At 39.0% G+C, this 24,216-nt stretch overlaps 2 protein-coding genes across 6 annotated transcripts in view; one reads left to right on the top strand and one right to left on the bottom strand.

Annotated features, from left to right (window-relative positions):
- Positions 1–1,552: 1,552 nt before the first annotated feature.
- Positions 1,553–20,721, bottom strand: LOC148281502 (WASH complex subunit 1-like). 3 transcript variants are annotated; one of them, XM_088226621.1, is made up of 6 exons: positions 20,563–20,721; positions 14,855–15,297; positions 11,202–11,480; positions 6,774–7,108; positions 3,708–3,831; positions 1,553–3,013 (listed from the first exon to the last, which is right to left on the bottom strand). In XM_088226621.1, exons 2-6 carry the CDS (start codon positions 15,227–15,229, stop codon positions 2,813–2,815), a joined length of 1,314 nt encoding a protein of 437 aa, XP_088082747.1. In that variant the 5' UTR covers positions 15,230–15,297; positions 20,563–20,721; the 3' UTR covers positions 1,553–2,812. The 3 variants fall into 3 exon arrangements, with proteins under 3 accessions (XP_088082747.1, XP_088082746.1, XP_088082745.1); XM_088226620.1 differs by lacking the exon at positions 20,563–20,721 and adding an exon at positions 16,138–18,087; XM_088226619.1 differs by lacking the exons at positions 1,553–3,013; positions 3,708–3,831; positions 6,774–7,108; positions 11,202–11,480; positions 20,563–20,721 and adding an exon at positions 16,138–20,432 and having other exon boundaries at positions 15,174–15,297.
- A 97-nt stretch (positions 20,722–20,818) lies between these two features.
- The window catches only part of l(2)k05819 (transmembrane protein 94-like protein l(2)k05819), a 49,085-nt gene continuing 45,687 nt past the window's right edge, over positions 20,819–24,216 (top strand). For all 3 annotated transcript variants that reach the window (XR_015822341.1, XM_088226615.1, XM_088226614.1), the window contains exons 1-2: positions 20,819–21,014; positions 22,578–22,798. Coding sequence is in view for 2 of the 3 variants with exons in the window: in XM_088226615.1 (XP_088082741.1) it covers positions 20,899–21,014; positions 22,578–22,798 (337 nt within the window). In the remaining variant the exon portion in view is untranslated. The remainder of the gene's footprint in view (positions 21,015–22,577; positions 22,799–24,216) is intronic.

The raw sequence follows: 24,216 nt of genomic DNA, 5'->3' as shown, positions 1-24,216 counted from the left end.
GTTTACCTATTCAATTTCAAAGGTTTTCTGAGATATGAGTACACAAAGTTGCTTCTGATTTATATGCTAAACATGTAGAATGTTTGTATTATTGATCCATCTTTATCACTGATACTATAAATAAGCGAAGGACCCAAAATGAATACAAAAAACAGAAAATTATTAAAAGAAAAGACATTTGTGGATAAGTATTTTATTAGTATTTTGACTTTCTTATATAAAGAAAAATATATGTTTATATACAAAACATCGAATAACACCTACATAGTTCAATAGTGAATATAATATATGTAATGGGCGTGTGGAGCCCGGGGAGTATTCGCTAACAATATGTAACGTCGTATAAAAGGCAATCTCCTAAATATACCGATATTAGCAAACATTACACTGACTAGCTTTAGGTGTGTTGTCTCAGGAAGAAAACTACTCGACATCGACCTTCGCTTAAATAATGAAGTATAAAACTTAAACACGATAAAACTTAATTCGAAATGAGGAACAACGGTTGTACTTGAACTGTGAAAATTAATCGTCAATGTAATTTTAGCGTACAATTATTCTACTTAAATTCCCGAAACCTAAGCTTAAGTTTAATAAATCCACAGGCACAAAACCAAGCACCGACAGCGAGTGGGACGCTCGCCAGTCTTCACTACTCGTGGCCCCCGCCGAACTCTTCCCAGGGCAAGTCGGGCTTCACGTAGCCACCTCCGATTTATCCGCTACGTGTAAATACACCTCTTACGCACTATATAAATATATTTTGGACATACATTAAGCCGAGGAAACTATAGCGGTAACTATTTACAAATTATCATAATATTCTTACACAAAATATAGCTTTTCTCATTACATAAATTTGTATATACATATACATAAAGACATAGCGATTCTTTTAAATTACCTAAAATGTGTAAATCATTAAAATATACGCAAAATATTACGAAAGATCAATTTCATTTCTTAAATACGATAATTATTATAAAATGCATCATAATTTCATTGTCAAATATTAAGTATAAATGGCAACAGAAGGATTACTTCTGTTAAAGAGTAATTCCGGTCCTTATCTATACGCCCCCGCCGCTCACTGCAGGGGGGACAGCCGCGCTGCGATCCTGCTACATTGCCGACTTGTCCCACTAAAAGGCCACACCATCCACTATTTACCTTCATTATTGATTGCTATCTTCAGTCAGATCCATTAGAATGATCGAAGAAATATGAGTGAAATGTGATTGCCATCGTTTCAAATAAACTGGAGAGTAATAACGTGTTAGAAATATAAATTAATTATACATGATTTTTTGTACTTGATGTAACCTACGTAACGTACTTATTTATTTTCTTAGTTATCAGCTCTATATAGAAGCAAATGCTAAAGATTTATTGTGTACGACTTAATATTTTAGTATAGTGCCATTATCTCGCTGACTTAAAAAAATATATTTCCCAATTGAAGACACTTGATAAATAAACTTTTTTTCTATAGTATAAATTACTCTTTTTTTTTAAATATGAGTTTTAAAAAATATTTTATAATATGTGTCCATTTTTCGTGGAGACCGAGAGATAAATTAATCAGATTTTAACAAATAGAACTTTGTGCTACCTGAAAATACTTATTAGTTTAAAACATTTAAAAACCGTTTTAATAATCGATATCAAACTCACGTCTTAAATACATTATTTGATGGCAAGTATTTTTTTAAAATTCTTTTTCTTTAAACAAAGTAAAAGACAATATGCAAACGCAGCAATATGTCCATCATACACATGCAAGATGATCTGCGTTGTGATATTAAGTCTACAAAATATTTTTAGTCCGCGTTATGGTGTACTAGTTAGCGCATTTGACTGCCATATTTCACAGTCCGTGGACTGGTGTCTGTGTGTGAGGACTGCATGCCTTCACATAACGAAACCCGCAAGAGACGTACAAACTAAACACAAGCACTCATTTGTCGGTAAATTACTGGAAACTCTCGTCTCCAATTCCCCGCAACTCAGAGTTAAACGATTTGCTAAAACATTATTCAATCCACTATGGTAAACCAATTGAAGAGCAGTTTAGACGACTTGTAGGAAATACACAAAATATGCACTAGGTGTAGTGATTGCGAAGAATACAGTTCAGTGTGAAATATAACCAGAACCCCGGATGAGTGTTTTCAACTCAATGGCTGCTCTCTGAATAAGGAAATCGAGTGGAGATAAATCCACCTCCTTGTGTAGTGGTTAGCGCATCTACAATTCTCATCTTTAAAGTTTTGTTTAAACTCTACATTGAATTGTTTCTGAACTGGTGCCTGAACTGTGGAACCATTTGGTTTACCGGGAAAGAGGAATGGCGATAATAGCGATTGTCCAGTTCATTATTTAGACATCTCCAAATTACAAGCTGAGAGATTACAAGGAAAAAACTACAATTTAAATGTTAACCTAAATTCTAACACGGTTGATTTATCTACATTTTTTCAACCGATGTTCAGTAATTGAAATGACACAAGTAATATCACCATTTAATTATGTGGAAGTTTTTCTGCATTTCAGTTTTTTTGGTGGCATTTCACAATTATCCAGAGAGGAAAATATTGCATAAAACTGCCTACTTCATTTAATCTCAATTTATCACAATCGGACAATCGGACAATCGGACAACCGACAGGCCCGCCGACAACACTTGGTTTATTTATGTGATTGAGACATTCTAGATTTTACGTCTGCACGATTAGGTTCGGATAACGGGATGAACCGTGTTGAAGGATTATACAATCTTGTCATAAATCATTTTCGTCAGTTCCGTGTGGCGTTAGTCCCAGTCGTCTTCCGCGGAGGACATCTCCGAGTTGCTGCGAGTATCGGGCTCGCGGGGAGCGGGCGGGGGCACGAGGGCGGAGATGGCGTGCAGGATGGTCCCCCCCGCGGCCCCCGAGATGCCCTTTCTGCGCATGGATAGGCGCGCGTGGAGGTCGGCCATCAGGTCTCCGCCGCTACTCTTGGGTGCCACTTCCTGAAATTGATAATTGTATCGTACATTCAGATTATCTACCGATAGTTTTAAATGTATTTAAGCATATATCATACATTTTCACATGATCTTTAATTATTGTTATTACTATTATACTATTTCTGGTGTGTCTTTATCTCGCACATTGCTTTTTGTCTGCGTTATTTTTTCACATACGCAACCAAACAGTTTTTAAACTGGTTGACCGAAACAGAATGGACAGCTAGGATTGGCAATTTATTCCGGTTCGAAACGACACTGCTGGAAAGGTCTTTCTTGGGATTGAGGTGGAATCGGGGACAATAGAGCTTCCTGTTTTGATTATTCATATTTGATTTATTTAAGAAATTCACACTACTGTTTTATCATTTTTTAAATTATTATTCTTATATTTAAAAACAATTTCACTGCGCAAATAAAATGCCTTACACTTCACAAGAAAAGAAAGTCCGCCTCATTGAAGAAAAATAGAAAAACACGTAATGACAGATAAAAAATGAAATGGCGGAGCTTTTTAGTTATAAATAATCAATACATTTTGTACACACCCCATGATTGCAAATGTAGATGCATGATTCGGAACACTGAACATGTTAACCCTTTTTTACTAGTTTGAAACCTAGTTAATATACCTGGGTGATCAATTAATTAATTAGCTCTTATTAGCAACAGATTGGAATTGAAATTTTGAACTTACCGCAGTGTCGGTAGCGGCAGTTGACCTGAGGCGAGCCTTCCCAGAGCCCCCGGCCGTGCGGATGGCCTCCATGAGGCTGGCTCGGCTGTCAAGTGAAGGGGGCTGCACTGGGACTTCTGGCTTCCTAAAAACAAAATAATATAATAAATTAATTAAATTATAAATAATACACGAATACTTCGATTTTTATGTATGTTTACTATATATTGCAATGTGGGCACATAGTTCTGGTTTTATTTACGCTGTGCCTGTCCAAAAAAGAGAAAAGCTCTTCTGCTATTATAAATATTTGAGGTTGTATTATATTGAAAATATTGTCAAATTTTCAATGTCATCTTCTTCAACTGTCAGTAGACTCGAGAGTCTGTTGTTTAGGATTATCCTTTTGTGATGCTGAATTCCAGCTGTCTCTCCCCAACGTTTTGAGTGTCTTCCTGGTGGACGCTGTCCATCTGCTATTCCATGAAGAGCTATTTATGGGATTCTTGTGGAATTCATTCTCTGTATATGTTGGTACCAGTATTGTCAATACTGTCGCCCCCATCTGACTGCATCTTATAGACCTCTCAGATCGATTAGGTGCGAAGGTTTTTCAGTCACTGTTATCAATATGTTTCTTTTTTGGGTGATACCGTGTGTGTTGAATTTGTTCTGACGTTTTGGCTACCATTGCAGGAGCCAAACAAACAAACAAGGACAAACAAATAACAAACTAGGACAGTTTGAAAATGTCCTAACAAGACGAAACGCGTCACAATATATCCTCTTGTGTATTTTAATAAAATAAAGTAGAATTAAAATCCAATAAACGTGTTTTATTTTGGATACATTACCAAATTTAATATGGAATTCTACCAATTGTCTGCATACACAATAAATTATTTTTAATATTCATTGTGTTTATTAACATTTATGTACGCTGAATCCAATTCATTTAAATTTAATTGAAAACATTAATGAGCTCTTTCATTTTAAAGTGAAATTAGTAAAAAGGGCATATTTTTTTTAAAAAGCAGACATTTTTTAAGGAACTACATACACCTATCATTGTTCAAAATTATTTGTATACAGTGTAATCTAATCTAAGTTTGGCCAGTGCAGGTTTCACATATATTTTTTGGGCCATTGAAATGCAAAGGTCCAACATCACAATAAGAATAAATAACAAAATTTGTTGAATTTTCTTAATTTAATAACTTAGTAAAATATAAAAGAAATTGTGTGGAAAAAGGCATTTTGTAATTTGATTTATAATTAACATTATGCAAGAAAAATTGGAATTCTCATTGATACAAATATTCAAGAATTAATTAAAGTCATTTTTGTTATCATTTACTGCACAAAATGAATACTCGATTGTTGAAATGATGTTCCATTGGAATTCAAAGTAGGTTATTCTTAGAATGACAATCAAGAAAGGATAACGGTGTCAGATTCTTCCGTTTCTTGTCATTTAAAAATAACGGGGAATGCAGATAAACAGAAAGACATATTTGTGGAAATGGAAGAAATTACATTCTAGGAATGATGCAAGCTTACTCTACACACAGTAGGCATTGTCCGGAAACAATACAAAATACGATATACACTTCCCAGAACATCGAGAAATCGGTAATTATTTCTGGGATATTAAATAACATGACCAAGGATGAAAAACATGATTATTGTAAATGTGAAAATTAAAACTATTTTCTAGTTTAAATTTAAGTATACCAAGAATTCAGTAACGTTTCCGCAAAATAACGACAGTATCTAAAGATAAATAACGATATTCCGAGCGGAGAATGTTTTCTCTGTAAAAGAAGTTTAAGGGTTATCAGAAGATATATAATGATTGCAGAACAAAAATACCAAGAAACATATCAATCAACTCGAGTATCATTTACTGTGAACAAAGTATATTTATCATAGTTTTGTTGTACCGGCTATAAAAGTTGAATAATTTTAATTAAATAGGCGTAACTTCTTATATTGTGGAATCCACAACATGGAAAAATAAAGATTCGGCCATTGAGAGTAACATGAGAATTTACAAAGCATGCGTAAGACCAATAATGACATTTGGCATTGAAGCGAGGGCACACACAGTCGGGACTTTCGCAATGAAGACACTGAGGATGATAGCAGGCAACATTCTAAGAGAACGCAAAGAGGAACACCAGAAAAGAGATATGTGAGGCTGGGGACATTGTAAGATGTAGTAGACAGCGAAGGAGGGACTGGTACGGTCATGATCAAAGAATGGACACCGCTACTTCCTTATATTGCACTACATAATCAGCCTCACAGGACTCGTCCTCGTGGAAGACCTCCCAAAAGACGGAAGGACAACCGAACATCCACCTCAAGGGAGGAGGAACCCTTCGGAGAGCAGACCGCACAGGTCTATAGCAAGGAAGAAGAACTTCTCCTAATATGATCAGTCCTAAATTTTCTATAATCCCTGGTCAAAACCAGAAACCCAAAGGTTTCTTTTAAATGTAGGTAGATAATATTTTCCTGTTTGAGACATTGCATTTTGAACTTTTTGATATCAGGTCACCTCACTAGTTCTGAGTAGCCTTTCGGTACAAACAGGGTCAGCCCGCACTTCCACAGCAAACTTCATGACGTATGCTGTGGAATTGATGGATCTCACACATGTCTTTATATTCTGACCTTTTTTTTTTATTGCACATTATTTGAGACATAAGTCCCAATTCCATGGGACTAAAAGTCCTGTGTTGAGATGGGACGAGCAATTAGTTGACACAGACACGTGAGTATATCACCACAAATATAGGATCAGAAACATAAAAAATAATTTAAAAAAACTATCAATCAGCTATCAATACGCATATTGCTGATTTCTCCATATTACCTACTTCAGACACCCCAACACAGTTGATGTCTTGTTGGAATTCAGTGTACTAATCGCTATGACTGGAGATTTCCACTCCCGGGTATTTGAAACTCATGACCTATTCCACTGGCTTGTTGTCAAGTCAGTTTACACTTCGTAGATTATTTTGATGTCCTAAGACTTAAAACTAGGGTTATGAATTTTAAACCGAGCGGTTGACTTACTTTGGAGGGGCGCTTTGCCCCTTGACCGAGTCAGGCTCCGAGTGGTCCGGAGCTGCCATCGGCGGCGGCGGCGGAGGCGGAGGAGGGGGCGGAGCCCCGGGCTGCGAGACAGGCCGCACCTCGGGGGGCTCCCGCAGTGCGGTTGGCTCTCGCGGTGCGGCTGGCTCCGGCGGCGGGGGCGCGGCGGGCGGGGCCCCCTGCGGCGCTCCCTGCGGGGGGGCGGAGGCACAGGCCCCCGACGGAGCGATGGTGGGCTCGCTGTCCGCCAGGAAGCGCATATCCCCGGCTACTCCGGCCAGGTGGGGCAAGTCTCGGGGCACATCCAGAGAGGGGACCTGGAATTGGGAAGATTTTTTGAGTCAAGATATTTTTGGGGTCGCCTGTTTATGTGGCATGATCGGATAAACCAAAATCTCAAGTCTGGTCATGTCAAAAGCAGACACAGCCGAAGGAAATACAAATGACTAAATGTACACATGTGGCTAGGAATGTTTGTCAAGATAGACGAGTGTGGCGGTCCATCCTCTCTGCTTACTCCTTTTTTTTTATTTTTCAAAGGAATAACACGCTTTGCTGAAAAATAAACCACAACACCCAGAACAATTGAGAAAGAATCTTCTATAGATTTTTTTTCTTGTAACTAGTGGGAATCCAACCCGCGATGCCAGTTTCACAGTCGGCCTATGGGGAAATGGTATAATGGTAGAAGTAGTAGCAAAATACTAAAAATAGTTGGTATTTATCATTTACAAAAGCAGTATTTCTCAGAATTTAAATATGTATTTATCACAGGATACAAATATCTTTAACAACGAGAATGGGAAGGAATAGAAAACGATAGGAAATTGTTCATGTTATCTATTATTGTATTTTTATCTAACTTACTGAGCTAGTGCAAGGAAAGTAACATTACCAATTTATATGCATATTTTGTAACAAAAGGTAATTATTACAATAGAGATGGAGATAGCATTTTAGATAATAAAATATGGAGGTCTGGGCATTTACGGGGCTTATTGACTGTTGTTAGCTGGTTCAAGTGATTATTTTACACATTATGTAAGATTCACAAAAAAAAACTTCTGTATTTCTTTAATCTTCCATTGTTGGGTTTTTTGTGAAGAGAAAGAATTGAAACATATATTTATTGAACTTAAACAGGTGGCGATAGAAAATAACATAATTTAAGTGACTAAAAATTTTGTCAGAAAATAATAAGATTACGAATTCATCATTCCTTTTTTCCATGGTAGGCAAACACGCTGACCATTACACCATCAAAAATGATTAAGATATACTGCGATCGGTGTACCGATGCAGTGCCCTATGCACCATTAGGTGTGGAAAGAGAATGATGACGATGGTAATCGAATTCTCATGACTCATTTCCTAAAATATATTTTTAAAAATTAAAATATGGTCTATTCTTATCTGACATCACCCACTTGTAATGTTCATTATGCATTAACCATGGAACATTAAAAAATAAATTAATTTAAAAACCCCAAAACAAGGATGTCATTCATAAACTACAAAAGAAGTAGTAAATTGTGATGAGGTGCCGAGCCTGTGCTTACTAAGTTCACAAAGATTGCATTTTTTACACGCAATTTCAAGCATATGTGGATTTTTTGGCAATGTTGTCGGCGAAAACACCAATTAGGTGCTTAAACACTTACATACACATAGTATCATAAATGCAAATCAATCCCAAAGCCCAGCGACATCAGTAATAAGTTAGTCCCCCATTTGGATTTTGTTACTTTGGTTCTTTTTTCGAAAATGATGTTTTTAAATTGAAGAACAACTCTTTTGCTCAACTGTTGACAATATTTTTGTTCGGTATGTCCGAGAAGAAGCTCGTTATAAAAGTAAATAAATGTATGGAGAAAACTAGAAACTAAAATGTCAACTAATGTTTCCTCATTATATCCGAGATCGCGCTATTTCCGTGATCGTTATAAACAAGTTTGACTGTACATTGTAATATCTTTTACTGTTTGTGAACTGAAAATAAATAAGTAAGTATTTTTTATAATAGGTAGGTTAAAAAAGTAATCTGAAAGTTGAAAATGCTTCTCCTGTAAAATTGGTTTATTCGCCCATTCTACTAAACACCAACGAAATGAAGGTTCAAAAGCCATGTAAATGCCTAAACTTCCACGTGTCGTTCTCTAAAATGTTCTCATTTCTTTTGTAATAAGCTAATTTTGATATGTGTCTATTTTGAATGAGACGAGAGTAACTCACTGGAAATATGTGACGTTATAGTCATCATAGTGTACTGTATAGGTGGATGAGGAGAGGAGATAATTGAGATTGGAGATTGCGGCACAATTCTGGGAATGAGTTTATGTATCTGCCACAATCTTAGTAACCAAATACGTATATATTCAGGAGAGAGGTAATTATGAAGAGGCGATTGTGAAAACAAGATAAGATGTGACATTTTTCCAGTGAAACATTCAAATTAGTGGAATAATTTATTCAAATTCTGATGCTAATTCCACAGAATACCCACATTGTGTATAATGTTATGGCCAGAAGCACCATTCCATTCAGAAACAACTACATATAATATTTACATACATATTCATTTATCCTTATCAATTTAAAAAAGCAATAAGTTACGTAAAAGATATTAATTTTATAGTTTACTCTTTTCAAATTCGTAAAACTTGTCAAACAAATCATAAATATAAAATTCCGAAATCAATTATTAAAATATATTGTTGGCATAATTAGATTATTGTATTCAGGCCAAAATGACAATCCAGGTGCTACATACATATTTTTAAACAGCAACAAACCATCATACTGTCTCTCCGTAGGGGTAGGCAGAGAGAATAGAATGCCAAATCACTCTGTCTGCATACAGACCTCGCTTCCTCTACATTCATACATCGTCTCATGCACGCACGCTGATTATTCCTACTCTTGACGTGTTTATTTTATTTATTCAAGTATTTGTTGGATTTGATCGTGCGATTCTAGGTCTTCCTCGTTTTCTGCATCCATCAACATTAGATCCTTTTAGCCGTCCTTTTGCTGTCCATTCGCTCTACAAGTCCAAACCAACACAGCACACATCCGCCTGAGAGATCGTATTACGACAACATTCAACCTATTTTTATAATTATTATTCCAATTCCATACTGAACTCCCATACATTAGGATCATTACCAGAAATCCATCGTCAACTGCTAGTTTTGCCTCCCGTGACCAACATTTATTTACCAATGTAGATTTCAGTGTGCCGTTCACCCTGTTCCCGGCACTTATTCTCCTTTGAACATCTTTCTAAGTCTTTCAAAAATAATTATCTGATTTCAATTTCAATGATAGTCCTTTTACAATACGCAGACGTTTTGCGATTTGGCCATGTAACTAATCGGGTTGAGTGATTTCGAACTACGTAACATACTTCTATAAAATGTTTATACAAGAATACTGATTGCATAGCAGATTGATTTCATAATATTTGGGTGTAGTCTGATTTTAAAATATCGTAAATAGGTCTAAATTGGGTGATCCGAGTATTGTTTGCAGGCACGGTGATAATAAATTTAAATTTCAAATTAAATTATGCCATTTGGTATGGACAGAATAAATTCCTGCACACCTACTGAGAAACCTTTTATTGCAATAATTTATTTAATTAATTCATGAATTGATTTACAATGGACGGCTAGAAGAGATTTAACAGTACAGAACGGGAGATCAACTCATAATATGCGGGATGATAAAACATCTACTGAAGTGGCAAGTCACGTGTGGAAATGAAGCGAATTTTGTCACATGGACATGACCATCTTACAAAGGTTCATTTGGGCGTATCAGAAGCAAACTTAGAAATCTCCACCAAAAATGGAAAATTAGTTATTGATGCCAAAATAAACTATACTTAAAAACCTACCTACCTAAATACAGTAAAACCTCGTTTTTACGCTTTCCCGCTTTTTACTTTAATTAGTCTTACTATTTTAAATTGTTCTTTTGTACCTTGTATTTATATAAAGACTGATTTTCTTAATAAATAAATAAATATTAAAAACATAGTTGCGCAAAAAAAAAAAGGTGCAAGGGGTAAAAAACTAGCCAAAACCATTACAATATGCAACTCATTGATCGATAAGTTACCATTAAAAATATCATGAAAATATTATAGCCCCTTTTTATTTTATGCCTGTTAAAAGTTTTGTTTTTAACAATGAGAGAAATTCAATATCTGGTGGCCAAATATCCGGCTATCTGGCTAGGAGCTACAGAATATCCAGTATCCGGCTAAACCACTATACGTTTCATCACTAGTTTAAACTAAATTCTCAGTGAGCAACTTGATATAAAAAAGTATCGATTTATTACCAACAAATGCAGGATTCTTTATTCAAGTATCCCATTTATTGACTTTAAAGGCAAAGGACTTACCTCTCCAGTATGTGGTGAATACAGGTAGTCACGCTGCGCGGGGACAGAGTCTCGCTGCGTGACTGTGGCGGGAGCCGCGTGGAGCCCCCCGGGCGGGCGGGGCCCCGTGCCGGGGGCGACGGGCACACTGCGGGCTGCGCGCCAGTACGCGGGCTCGGCCGAGTCGCGCTGCAGCAGTGCGCCCGCACAGCCCAGCTCGGGGGGCACGCCGCCCCGCCCCGGGGGCAAGCTGTGACCTCCCGAGGGGGCGAGCTTCACATGGTAGAACTCCAACTTGTCCTAAAGAGAGAAACACATTGGGTATTCAGACGGAATCATATAGATTTAAAATGGGAAGCTCATTCCAAAAAATTATTTTCGGGATATTTAAAAAAATATACAAGATCTACGTAAGACCTGTATTGGAGTATGGAGTCCCGACCTTTACTAAAGACATCGAGCTATTGGAAAAACTTCAAAGATGTTCTTCAAAAATCCCCAAATTGATTTATTTATTAACGGACATTGTCCATGTATACAATTTATAGGGTTTAAATATTACAATAAAAAAATAGTTTAAAAGATTAAAAAAAAAAGAAAAGAAGCATTGACAAACATAAGGGACATCGAGACAAGAACTGGACTATTTATTTAGTGCTCGTTTAAATCGTTGTAAACTGAAACCAAAAAAGTTCAGATCTTGTCTTGAGTTAACAATACGACAAAGGCGGGTCCATTGGAGAATTTAGGCCATAGTTTGTTCTATGCTGATTGATGAACAGTACTTCATTGTTTCTCAATCTATGAGTCGGATTATTGAATTTTACTTGTCCCAGTAATGATGGAACATCGATTATACCATTTAGTATGCCGAACATATATATGGAGTCAATATTAGTTGTACGTTTTTGTATACTAGAAATATTTAACATTGACTCTATTTCAGCATAAGAATAATTATCTCTCTCTAGTCCAAGCATCCACGCTATTTTTCAAAGCAAGCGATGTTGGACTGATTCAATGTGATTTATGAAATTGACATAGAATGGAGACCAGACCACTATTCTGGGAGGCATATTCTAGAAGAGGGCGAACAGTTGAGCAATAAAGAGTTTTGATTGTACGGACATTAGTAAAATCAGAGGATATTCTGTTAATGAAGCCAAGTAATTTCAGTGATTTATTTACTGTATTATCTATATGTTTGTTGTATGTCCGTTTATAGTCCAAAACAACTCCTAAATTTCTGATGGACTTAACTACATCAATTTTGGAGTTTTCTAATAGGTACTCGAAGGAAATAGGTTGTTTTGTTCTATGAAATGACATTATTTTACATTTTTTAATATTTAGTTCTAATTTATTGACTTTACACCATCGGTTAAAAGAGTTAATGTCTAATTGGAGAAGAAAACAGTCTTGTAAAGTTTGAATTATTGCGTTTAATAGAGTGCCCTACCACGGTAGATTAAAAGCACTAGGACTTACATCATTGGAAGAACGATGGAAGAGAGGGGACTTGATGGAAACTGATAATATACTTAATGATTACTGCGCGGGATGTATCAATGAAATTCCAACACCAATTTACAGGGTCATAACTGGAGGTTTTATCTTAAGAAAAACTTACTTATATAATACGTACGTACCTGTAGAAATTATAACGGACTCAGTATTGATGTAGACATTTTTAACTGCACGTTGCATTTGTACAGAAAATTTCTTCATGGGGTCGATTATTTGGGATAGTTGCTGAATGTACATCTTGAGTGGTTTATGCTATGTATATGTGCCGCATGTAATGTATATATTTGTGTATGTTTTATATGTGCGTTCATGTGTGTGCGTGGATGGCTCGGAGTGTGCATTCGGTATTTTTATTTATTTTAATTTATTACCTCCATGGAAAACGCAAATGTCAACAATTATCCTTTTTTCACTTAAAATTCTTATTTATTTTTTATTTTTTGTCACATTTAATGTTCATATCTTTTTAATTTATGAAAACTTAATTGGTCTTTTTATGTTAAAAAATTGTTGTTTTTAGTACTTATTTTGTATGACTGTATGTTTTCTAAATAAAATAAAATAAAATAAAAAAAAAATAATAAATACAAGTACGTAGTGTGGTTTAATTTGTGAAAAAATGTTTGCTTTAAAATAGTTTGTACCTAGTTAGGCAAACTGCACAAAATCCAGAAATTTAGTAAATTATAGGAAATTTTATGTTAATAAACCATTAGAATAATTATTCTCTTTACTTCTATATTATGAATAAATGTCATAGTGAAGATAACTAATGGATGTATTAACATATTTTTAATGATTATTTGGGAGTCATTGACAACTCAATGACGCATTAATATAAATTCTCAGATATATTTTACTATAAACAAACAATTCGCGAGAATTATTTATTGAATGAAAGATTACTTTATGCATGAGTTTCTTTACGTATATAAAGATAAAATTTAATCAAGTAAAAAAATGTACACAAGTTATAATTTAAGATAGTATTATGTTTTGTTTACAATAAAGAGGCAAGTTAACTTTTGTGTGGCTACGATGTCTACCTGATGAGTCTTCATAGAATACACAATATATTCATTATTGTAATTAATAATGAAGTCCTTTTTTGTCTATAACAGGCCGAAATTATAGGATTACTAACAAGTATATTATAATAAATGTTTTATTTAAATTGTTAATTGACTGACTGAGCCCTAAATTTGTTTTTTGATTTTTATGAATCGTGTTATCATTGCCAGGAGTTTTAAAAGTTTTGTAATTTTGAGATTACTCCGCCCATGATCTTAGGAGTTGTAGTCAGTGAGTTGAGCCGACATTTAAAGAGAGAATTTCGTATGCATGAAAACACAGTAAACACGGCTTCTCGTAAACCTGAAATCTATTGGCTATTCTAAACAGCGCTGACCAGAAGTTCATTTGTATAAAAATAAAAAATATTTTTTTTTCATACATTTTTGAGAAACTTGACCATATAATTAAATACTGTAATTTTAACCACGTGTAAGAAAATATTTTTTATATATCCCATTGTACTGAACATGCTCATTACATTCTAATTAATAAGTGAATATTAAAGTTACCAAATGGTATTAAATATTTGTATATAATTACTAACTGGTAGACATAGAAAAGTCGGTGAGTGGTTATACAGGGTGTTCGGCAGAACGTTGAACATACGAAAATGGGGAGTAGGTGGGGTCCTCTGCTACCTACTCAGCCCCAAAGATTTGACCTAGGCCCCAAAATTTTTTTTTTAAATTTTGGAATTCCGTAACTTTCATAACTTCAGCTCCATAACTTTTTTTTTTACGGGCGGATCTGATTTTTTATATTTTTATTAGAATCTTAATGGTTGATAGGTCTTTTTTTAATTAATATTTGTTCCATGCTTTTGCTAGAAACAAAGTTATGGACCCTCAAACATAAAAAAATAGTTTTAAAAAAGACTAAAAGGGATGGAAGACTTCATTTAATAACATTTAGTAAAATGTTTGACCACAAAATTTAATGCTTTAAATATTAATAAGATATTAAAGTTTTTAGGCCTAAATATACTAAATTTTGATGGAATTATTTACTATTGCATTTTGATAATTTAAAGTTATTTGGAAATCTTAAATGTGATAATATAATATTTGACTAACCTGTAGCTCTTGATCAGTGTAGACGGCCGGTTTGGGGCGGCCTTCGGGTCGGCTGTGACGCATCACTACTCCGTGTTCCGGATGGAACACTCCGGAATACGTGCAGGCATCGCCGCCGGCGGGGTACTTGGCGCAGCATCGCACGCGCGTCGCGCACTCCGCCCCCGCGAGCCTGTCCACAACCAGCGCGCACCTGCCCACGCGCTCGGAGATACTCTTCACCCGGGACAGGTTGCACTCTATCCTCTTGTCCAGCCTCTGGAACACGTCGTTGGCCACGTTGCTCAAATGTTGCAGGACATCGCCAATCTGGAGAATGTTTTCTTCTTGGCGGAGATCGGGGGCGATAAGAGGAACGCTGTAAACAGGATCCATCTTTCTATTTTTGAGTCGTCGAGTTGTTAAAAGTCAATCTTCGGTTATGGTCGAGGGATGGCTGGCACCTAAAATAAGCATTTTTAGATAACGAATGCTGAATAAAATGTTTAATTATTATTGGATCATTGGGCACTCGGGCGCCCGTTATTAATTAGCACTGTTCAATTTTATAATGACAAAATCGACCCTGAGTAGTGCCTGCTATTGTCACTCAACATAAACATTCTCGTATTCATTTCAGTATCTCAGCTACGCCATAAATGTCATAAAATAATTTGACGGTTATTACTGGGGAGCAAAAGGCGTCAGGTATCTCTATCCGACACGTCTGCTATTTATGAAGCCACATTGGTTGGATTCCAATACATCTCAAACAGATAATGTGTTGGGTATCCACAAATATGCTTGCTGGAGTCCCATCTCTGTTGTAATTTATTAATGAATAGTGGGTAAAATCAAGTACTGAATTGCTTTTGATAACTTAATAACTTATATTTTAGAAAAAGCTGATTGCAGAATATTAAATCCAAAATAAATATTGAAGGGATGAGAACATTTCACAAATAAAGAACACGGTAGAACTCCGTTTATCTGAACTCCAGTCATCTCGATTGCCAAATATCCGGATCGTTAACAGGAAATAGTAATTAAAGATGTTATAACATATAAATAAGGGCGCTGGGGGGCCAGCGTCATGTTTAAGTGAGTTTTATATGTGATGTCAATTCACTGTATTATTTGAAAAGCAATAGAGGTGATTTTAGAGTAAATTTTGCATTTTCTTTCAAAACATTGTAAATTTAATGGTTTATCCAATTTTCTGGATTTCTACACATTCCGATAACGTTTGGCACTTGATTCGGATAGTTAGAATTTTACTGTATTAAAAATTATTTTCAAATTACCATTGTCGAGAAGGGTCCAGGCGTTGCCTTATGTGGGAGATTAGGTCGTAGCGGGTGGTATAATTAAAGTAGTCAATATAAAGTCCAAGGCGAAACCAGACTTTTAAAAGAATTAAAAATTATCTAAACTATCGTTCATCAGTCAGCAATCACTTTAAAATTAATACACAGTCTAAATCACATTTATACTAAACAGTTTATTAGGAAATATTAATCGTCGCATTTGTCACTCTGGGGGACGAGAGGTTTATGCTTTCCTCGGGGGTCTCGCACAAGGATAACCCATCCTTAGGGGGATCATTGTCTTCTGTCTGGTCCCAACCGAACCGGCTATAGCTGTAGGGCTCCGTGCGCAGGGACATGCGCTTGTCATCTCCCTCCAGTTTGGTCAGGAGCAGGGGAGGGACGCTGGTGCGCTTGGGCACAGCAGGCGGCCCACCGGCCCTGGGGTGCTGCGCGAACATGGAATCATTGTGCTTCACGTAGCCTGTGGACTCAGGGGCGGGCCGGGGGGGCGGCGCCGCGGCCACGTAGGGCGACACGGGACTCTCCAGCGCCGTGAGCACGTACGTGGGGGGCAGAACCGCTGGGCGCTCTGCTACCTCGGGGAGCGCCACGATGCGCTTCGGTATGATGGAATCCGGTATAGGCATAGGAGCCTGCACATACCCTTTGCTCGTAAACTCTGGGATGCGTGACGGAATCTCTGGGGCATAAGTCACGTACGGAATATCCTCGTTAGTCGGAGTTGTCTCCGAGTCCGACACGGACACGTCAGGGGCGCACGTGGAGTAAGGTGGCGCGGTCCAGGGGGGAGAGGGGGCGCGGCGGGAAGAACCCCCGGACAGGGATGTGCTGGTGGTGGTGGCGCTGAACCCACTGGTGTCGCGGGGGCCCGGAGAGGATACGGGAGGGCCCAGGAGCGAAACCTCATCTGCAGGGCCAGGGCCCCCTTGCTTGTCGGCCTCCTTGCTTCTCTTGGGTGGTGGGTTCCAGATACTGAGTGGTTGCTTCGAGTCCTTATCCAGTCCTTCGGGCAAGACGGGTTTGATATCGCTCATTTGCGCTATTTTCATCCACAGGCATTTAGCTACAGCAAACAGTCCGACAATGGCTCCCAGCCCTAACGCGATACCGATGGCGATCCAGACGTAGCTCGTGCCGGTGTAGGCGGGAGTACACGTGTTTTCCGCATCAGGGCTCCACGGACCCCTATAAGTGGACACAGAGGTGTCTCCTGGGGGGCGTCGGTCTGCTGTCACCAGCTCCGGATGAGTGAAAGCCGCAGCACCGTGGTCTTCCGCAGCATCTTGGTTTACGGCTCGCACCGAGTACAGGTAGGTCAGGACCCCGGGCAGCTGACACGCGCGCTCTGGCATCAGAAGCGTTGTCTCCGTGGTGTTGTAAAGCTCCGTAGTGTTCCCATCCTTCGCCACCTTGAGGACGCGAACTTCATATAGATCCAGTGTGCCTCCGGGTAGTCCGGGGGGGTCCCAACGCAGGCTATGATGGCCGTCTTGCGCGCGCACTGTGGCCCTCGATGGGGCCCCGGGGTGACCGATGGCAGTACGCACCCGTACCGTCTCCGAAGGGACAGAACAGGCCACGGTGCAAGCCACAACGTTCACCGAATAGTTAGTGTAGCTGCTGAGGTTGGTCAGAAGTACTTCTCGATACGCTTCCTTGGTTTCGTCCACCTTTGCGTACTGCCAATCTCTATAATCCGCACGGTAGAACACTTTGTAGTACAAAAGAACCCCGTTAGTTCGCGCAGGAGGTTCCCAGGAGATGAGCATGCGAGTGGCCGAGAGCCCCGACACACGGGGGGGCAGTGGAGGCTCAGGGGGGCCCTCGCGAGTGGTGCTCAGGATGGGGTCGCTCTGCGGCCCGACCTCGTGCTGCGCTACTATGGACACTTGGATGGCGTAGGTGGTGTAAGGACGCAGGTTGGTAACGTTGGCTCGCGTCTGCGCATTACGAAACACCGTAGTGTTGATGACGGGTTCTCTGCAGTCCGTGTTGTGGAGACCCACTATTGGGCAATAAAAGATACGGTAACCCTTGATGACGCCTACATTATCCGGGCACTCCAGTTTCCATCCGATCTCGATAAACGTGGAGTCCACACTAGTGATCCAAACGTCCTTGATTTTTCCTATGGCCTTGTTAGGTATGATGGTGCAAGAGGCCCAAACCATTCCGCTGCTGGTTCCGTACCCATTAGCGGATATAGCGAACTGGTAGATCTTATCTTCGTTCACCGTATAGTTGCGGGATGTGAGGTCGGCCGATACTCGCTCCCACTGCAGCCGCCCCTCGCACTGGTAAGGGCGATCGCGGGCATTGTCGCACCAGAAGATAGTGTAGCTCTCTACACCGGACATGTTGACGCGAGGAGGGCGCCAGGTGAGCTCGTAAGTGCCGTTCCCGAGGGCTGCCTTGGTGAAGGACAGCGGCTCGGCCAGCACCCGGCTCTGCTCGGGAACCACCATACGGGAGCGGTCGGCGGACTCTCCCTCTACATTGGCGGACACCACGAAAAATTCCAGCGCCTTAAGGGGGAGGTCGTGGTAGGAGATGTATCCCTTTTTGCTCTCCAACGGAGTGACGGCTAACTTTATTCCTTCCATCCGCACCTCGACCCGGTAAAGGAAATTATCTCCGTTTTCTTCGAAAACTTGCAACTGGCGCCAGTAAAGGCACACGTTGCGGTGGCTGAGGGTCGCGGTCACCTCGAAGCCGCCCTCATCTGTGTCCGGGGGCCGCAGGGGAGGCTCCCCGGAGGTGTGGAAGGTCACGTGAGCCTCATCCGACCACAGGTCCTCACTGCTGGCGCTCTCGGAGCGGATGGCGATCCTAGCCGTGTAGTGGCGGTACGCGTAAGCCAGCCCCTGGAGGTGGTACACATTGGCGGATGTCTTGTTTCGCATGAGGCCCACGTCCGCTACGACCCACGCTTCGTCCACGTCGTTCCTGTAGCGCAGGCGGTATTCCACGTTTATGGGGAAAGTTTGCATCGGGTAGGGCAGAGCCCACTCCAAGGCGGCGCTGTGGGAAGTCTTATTGAGAAGACGAAGCCCGACAGGTCGAGCCGGCTTTACGTGCGCGTAGTGGTCGAAGGTGAAGTTCTGAGACAGCTCCCCGAACTTGTTCTCGGCCGTGAGATTGAAGTTGTAGTGTGGATAGAGCTGGCGGTAGTGGGGGCGAGTGAACAAGTCGAGAAAGCACGAATAGTTCCCCGTGTCGGTGTCCAGGAGCACGTCGGGGCAGTAGTACACGGAGCGGGCGGGCCGCAGGCGGAAGGACAGCTTGTAGCTGGTCTTCAAGAAGTTGTGTGGCGGCCGCCAAGAGCAAGTGAGGTTCTCCCAGTTGAGCGACAGGCAGCGGAAGTCCTCTACGGGGGAAGGGGTGGTGCCTACCGTGACCTGGTTGAGGCACACAGCCACAGGGTCAGCGGTGGGCGCCCGCCGCAGCTTGCAGTAGTACATGGAGTCCGACAGAGGGGGCCGCGGCATGTGCAGGCGCAGCACGGTGGAGTTCACCTCCGTGAGGAACTCGGGCTCCACCAGCTCCCTGTCGCGGTAGAAGGCGAGGTGCGAGGAGTTGTAGCCGCGGGCCGAGGGGTGCGCGGGGTCCATGACGCACAGCAGCTCCAGCGACTGGCCGTACAGCAGCGCCACGTCCCCGGAGGGCACCGTGTAGCCCGGGGTGTCCAGCCCCACGCCGCAGGCGGGCCCCGCGGCTCGCGCGAGCCCCGCCGCCGCCAGGACCGCCCACACCAACGTCAGCCGTCCGCTCTCCATTGCTCTAGCGCTCCGATGGAAGATCGGGGAAGAATGTGTCTCAGTCGATTTCGGTCGAATTCGGACTTCGCGGAACACCGTCATAAAAAACACAGTCGCATTGTTTTGATCGCGTAGACAATACGTCGACCGCTCGTATCTGACAAAATATATCGGCGATGAATTGACGACGGGTCGAGAATCATATTAATCGCCGAGTTTTATGGACGCGCGAAGACGCAATAGTTCTTAATTGTTTACGAACACTTTCTATATCTTTTTTCATTGTCTCCGAATGGCGTTTTCGACGAATCGGTCGGGGAGATCGCGTAACCCGAGTTAACTGGAGATAAAGGTATTTTTCTAATACCAATTTATTTTATTTCAATTGAATCACTTATCCGAGAGGGGAGAAACACTCGCGGCGGCCGATTTAATCACTGAATACTAGAATATTACTCAAAATAAGTGTAACTCCTCGATACGACACGATCACTACCAACATTACGGGAGCGATTCGGCGAATTCCGATAAAATATTGCTTCCGAGAATTGTAGATTCAGGTTCAGGCATACCACTACTCAAAATCATACTTAGAAATATAGACAGCATTTATATTTTTATTTACATTTTATAGTCTTACCTTTTTGTAAATTTTATTTTGAGCTCAGATAAAACTCCCTTTTCTTCCAAGATAACATGCCTCTTTACCTTACTAAATACTGTATTTATTGGTAGAATTATATTTACAACGACGATTTGACAGTTCTCATTTAGAACATTTCCACTTTATCCAACCTATAAAATTATAAAATAAGTCATGTTTTGTTCGCCATCAATAATGTCGCCAAGATGTCGCTTTAACTTGTCTCTAATTATTAGAGCAGAAAAATATTAAGAATAAATAAATCTGTGGTTGAATTGACATTTGGGCAAGACTAGCGCTGGTCTTTAGATCATTTTTCAAAAAAATGTAAATATGAAAAACGTAAACAAAGATGCCAAAGTTGGCTTTTTAACAAAAGATGCATTAAGACAGTTGAAAAATGATATAAACACGGAACTAAATCATTTCAAAACAACTAATGTTTCTAGGTTAGTGGATTTGACAAGACTGATATTATTTTTAGACTTATTATTCGTTGTCAATTTTTTAGCACATCAATAAAACCACTCTTATATTTTGTAAGCTTTAATTAATATTATGATTTTTATTTAAAACTGATGGTATTTGAAAGGGGAAGGGAGGCTACTGATTGCATAATAAATGTAAACTACAAATGTCTTCAACAAGTAGAAGAACTTGTGTATCTAAGAAGCATGTTTTCAAAAGATGGAAGATAGAAAGAAATGTCGAAAGTAAAGGGAATGGGGGCAACAAAATGAACGGCGCACTAAGCTCATTAATTGTTAGAAAAAAATATGTTAATCGAAGCTGGACTGGCAGTGCACAATTACACAGTTTTAGTCCTTACACTGGGGAATGTATGCAAGTGAAGCATGAACTTGGCAGAGGATGGATGAAAGAAGAGTGAACGCGGTCGAAATGCGATCTCTTAGACGAATGTGTGAGAAATCAATGTAAGACGGGGTTACGAATGATTAAATTGGACGAGAGTGTAAATTAAATTAAACAAGAATAAAGTGTCAGGTATAATTGATAAGATTAAGAAAGGGTCACTGAAATTGTTTGGTCATGTAATAAGAATAAAAAACAAATAAACAATATTTCCTTTAGTCTACTGCTGTCTAGTTTTAAAGATCGTATCCATCTCACTTCACACCTCCTATCTTTACAAGAACGACAAAAAGACTTGTCTTATTAGATCTATAGCTAACATGATAATAAATAGTGAAATATTTCAGCCAAATGAATCACACCCATATCAATAAAGGTTTCAGCTCTTTTACTTCACAAAAGTCAAGAGAGGGTAGAGTTAAAGAAATGTTTAAACATAGGCAGAATGGTTAATGTTACACTGTGTGTAAAGTGGCCACATAAACTAGCCGATGACAGGTCATAAGCCCTGTGAATGTCTAAACTTCCACACTTCCTTCTCATAAATGTTTTCCCTCTCTGTTACAACAAATTTGGACAATATTGTTTTGAGGGTGTCCAAATGTTTGCAGACAGGCTGGATTTCTTCCCTAGGGATCTAAATTTGCTTTAAATTTGATCTAATTTTATTTACATCTAAACAACTTCTTAGGGAGGAAATCCAGCCTGTCTGCAAACATTTGGACACACTCAAAACATTGTTGATTTAAGTAACTGGTATATAAGAAGAGGTTAATTTTTTAAAAAATTGTTTTCAGGCGTAGCCTTGTAGGTGAATTGGTTCAGCCGAATGAACCTCTCCCGCATGATAAAGGTTTCAGCTCTTTTACTTCACAAAAGTCAACAGATGGAAGAGCTGAGGAAATGTGGGTGTTTAAACAAAGGCAGAATGGTGAATGTTACACAGTGTATAAAGTGGGCACTTAAACCAGCCAATGACAGGTCATAAGCCCTGTACATGCCTAGACTTCCATACTTCCTTCTCATAAATGTTTTCCCTCTCTGTTGCGACAAATTTAGATTTGAACACCTATGTTTTAATTAAATAACAGTATTAGAAAAAAAATTGTTACTGGTGGGATTTCCATTATGTTTTGCAGCAGTTGGGCGTCTCGCGCCCTATGTCCCAAGAACCAGAACGCCCTCGTGGTGTGGCCCAGCGTGTGCGTCTGCGCAGGATACAGCCTCCTGCTGGCCGCCGCAGCCCAGCCAGGGCCTGCGCTGCTGCTGGCCGCACTCACCATCGCTAATCTGCTGCTGGTTTACAACGAGGATCGTCTCGCCAGGGATGAGATTCCTCGGAGGATCCAGCACTCTCTGGGTACGCTTGCGACTGTTCAAATATTTAATGTAATCATGTGGCAGGTTTTAAAATATTCATTTGTACTTTTCTACATCATAAAATGTAATTTTTTAGGCAATTTTTAAATCACTATAGGTAAAAAAAAATCAGTTCAGCGCCGAAAATCGCCATTTATTGTAAATAATACATGTTCTGTTTGCAAAACAATAAGAAAGGGTACAATTAAATAGATACCAGGAACTCGGCAATAGTTGTTCCCATGTATTGGATATATTTAGTGTAGGATATTGTTCTTATAGATCAAACCTACTGAACTTAAAGATGGTGAATGGTAATTAAGCTTTTAGTATTATTGTTTTATGAAACAGTGCTTTATGTTTTTCCTGTTTTATTTACCCTTTAAAGTATTTTATTATTTAATTTGATTATTACATTTATTTTTAATTGTTTTAAACTTCTACTGAATGTGTTATATAATTTGTAGGTTTAATTTTTGTTTTTTATTTTATTTGAATAATCCAACCAAATATGTATTCTAAGTTTTGTAAAAGGCGATTTTAGCTTATATGGTAATAAAATACAATTAGTTGTAATAGAATTATGTAAAATAAAATAAAAATAAAATTATAGGCAAACACATTAGACATTGCCTTACCAGAGATTAAAATGGGATGTTAACAGAGTTATCTTATTTATAAAAATATTTACTAACAAATAAAAAATATATAAAAAAACCGCTGAACTTCCTCTTCAGTGTAATTGTCATTTTATTGTTTTATTAGTATTGGACTACTTATGCTCTAAAAGATAAAAAATCTCCATCTTAGAACAGGCTGAGCCATGTTAGATGGATACTATCATAAACAGAGAACACTCCGTTTTCATTATATATTAATTAGTTTTATATAGATTCCCTGTTATTAAATATGTATGCTAATTTTATGCAATAAATTTATTAAATAAATAGGTTCATAAATTTGCACCTTCTAGGTAAATATTTTTTTTTTTAGGTTTATAAATTGGCACCTACTAGATGTATAAGTTGTCATTTTTTTTGTTTGTAAATTGTAATTTTTTAGGTTTTAAATTGACGCCTTCTAGATGCATAAATTGGCATTTTTTAGATTTATAATTTCGCATTTTTCACCTTGATTAAGTAGCACCTTCTCTTCTTCTTCTTCTTCTTTGGCTTTTTTCACCCCTAACTGGGGTGTTCTAGCCAGTGTCAAGTTTAAGTTATCTTATTGAAATATTTACACAGGTGTTAGTACTATACATACAAGTTAGTGTGTTAGTATTTATATTACATACACTTTACATACTATATAACCTATTTACAACTTAATTCCATTTATAACTACATATTTACATAAAAAATTTAATATCTGTTTATTGGGTGGGGACAAGAGATTTAAAATATTAGTGGGGAATGGGAC

Source organism: Micrasema longulum, unplaced genomic scaffold, assembly GCF_059751315.1.
Source record: "Micrasema longulum isolate JH-2025_06_02 unplaced genomic scaffold, ASM5975131v1 h1tg000452l, whole genome shotgun sequence".
NCBI lineage: Eukaryota > Metazoa > Arthropoda > Insecta > Trichoptera > Brachycentridae > Micrasema > Micrasema longulum.
The sequence above is the reverse complement of the archived record's forward strand: the minus strand, read 5'-3'. Positions and strand labels throughout refer to the sequence as shown.

Excerpts from the sequence above, each read along its gene's own strand:
- LOC148281502 (XM_088226619.1), bottom strand. The coding sequence starts at position 20,024 with ATGACGGTGTTCCGCGAAGTCCGAATTCGACCGAAATCGACTGAGACA.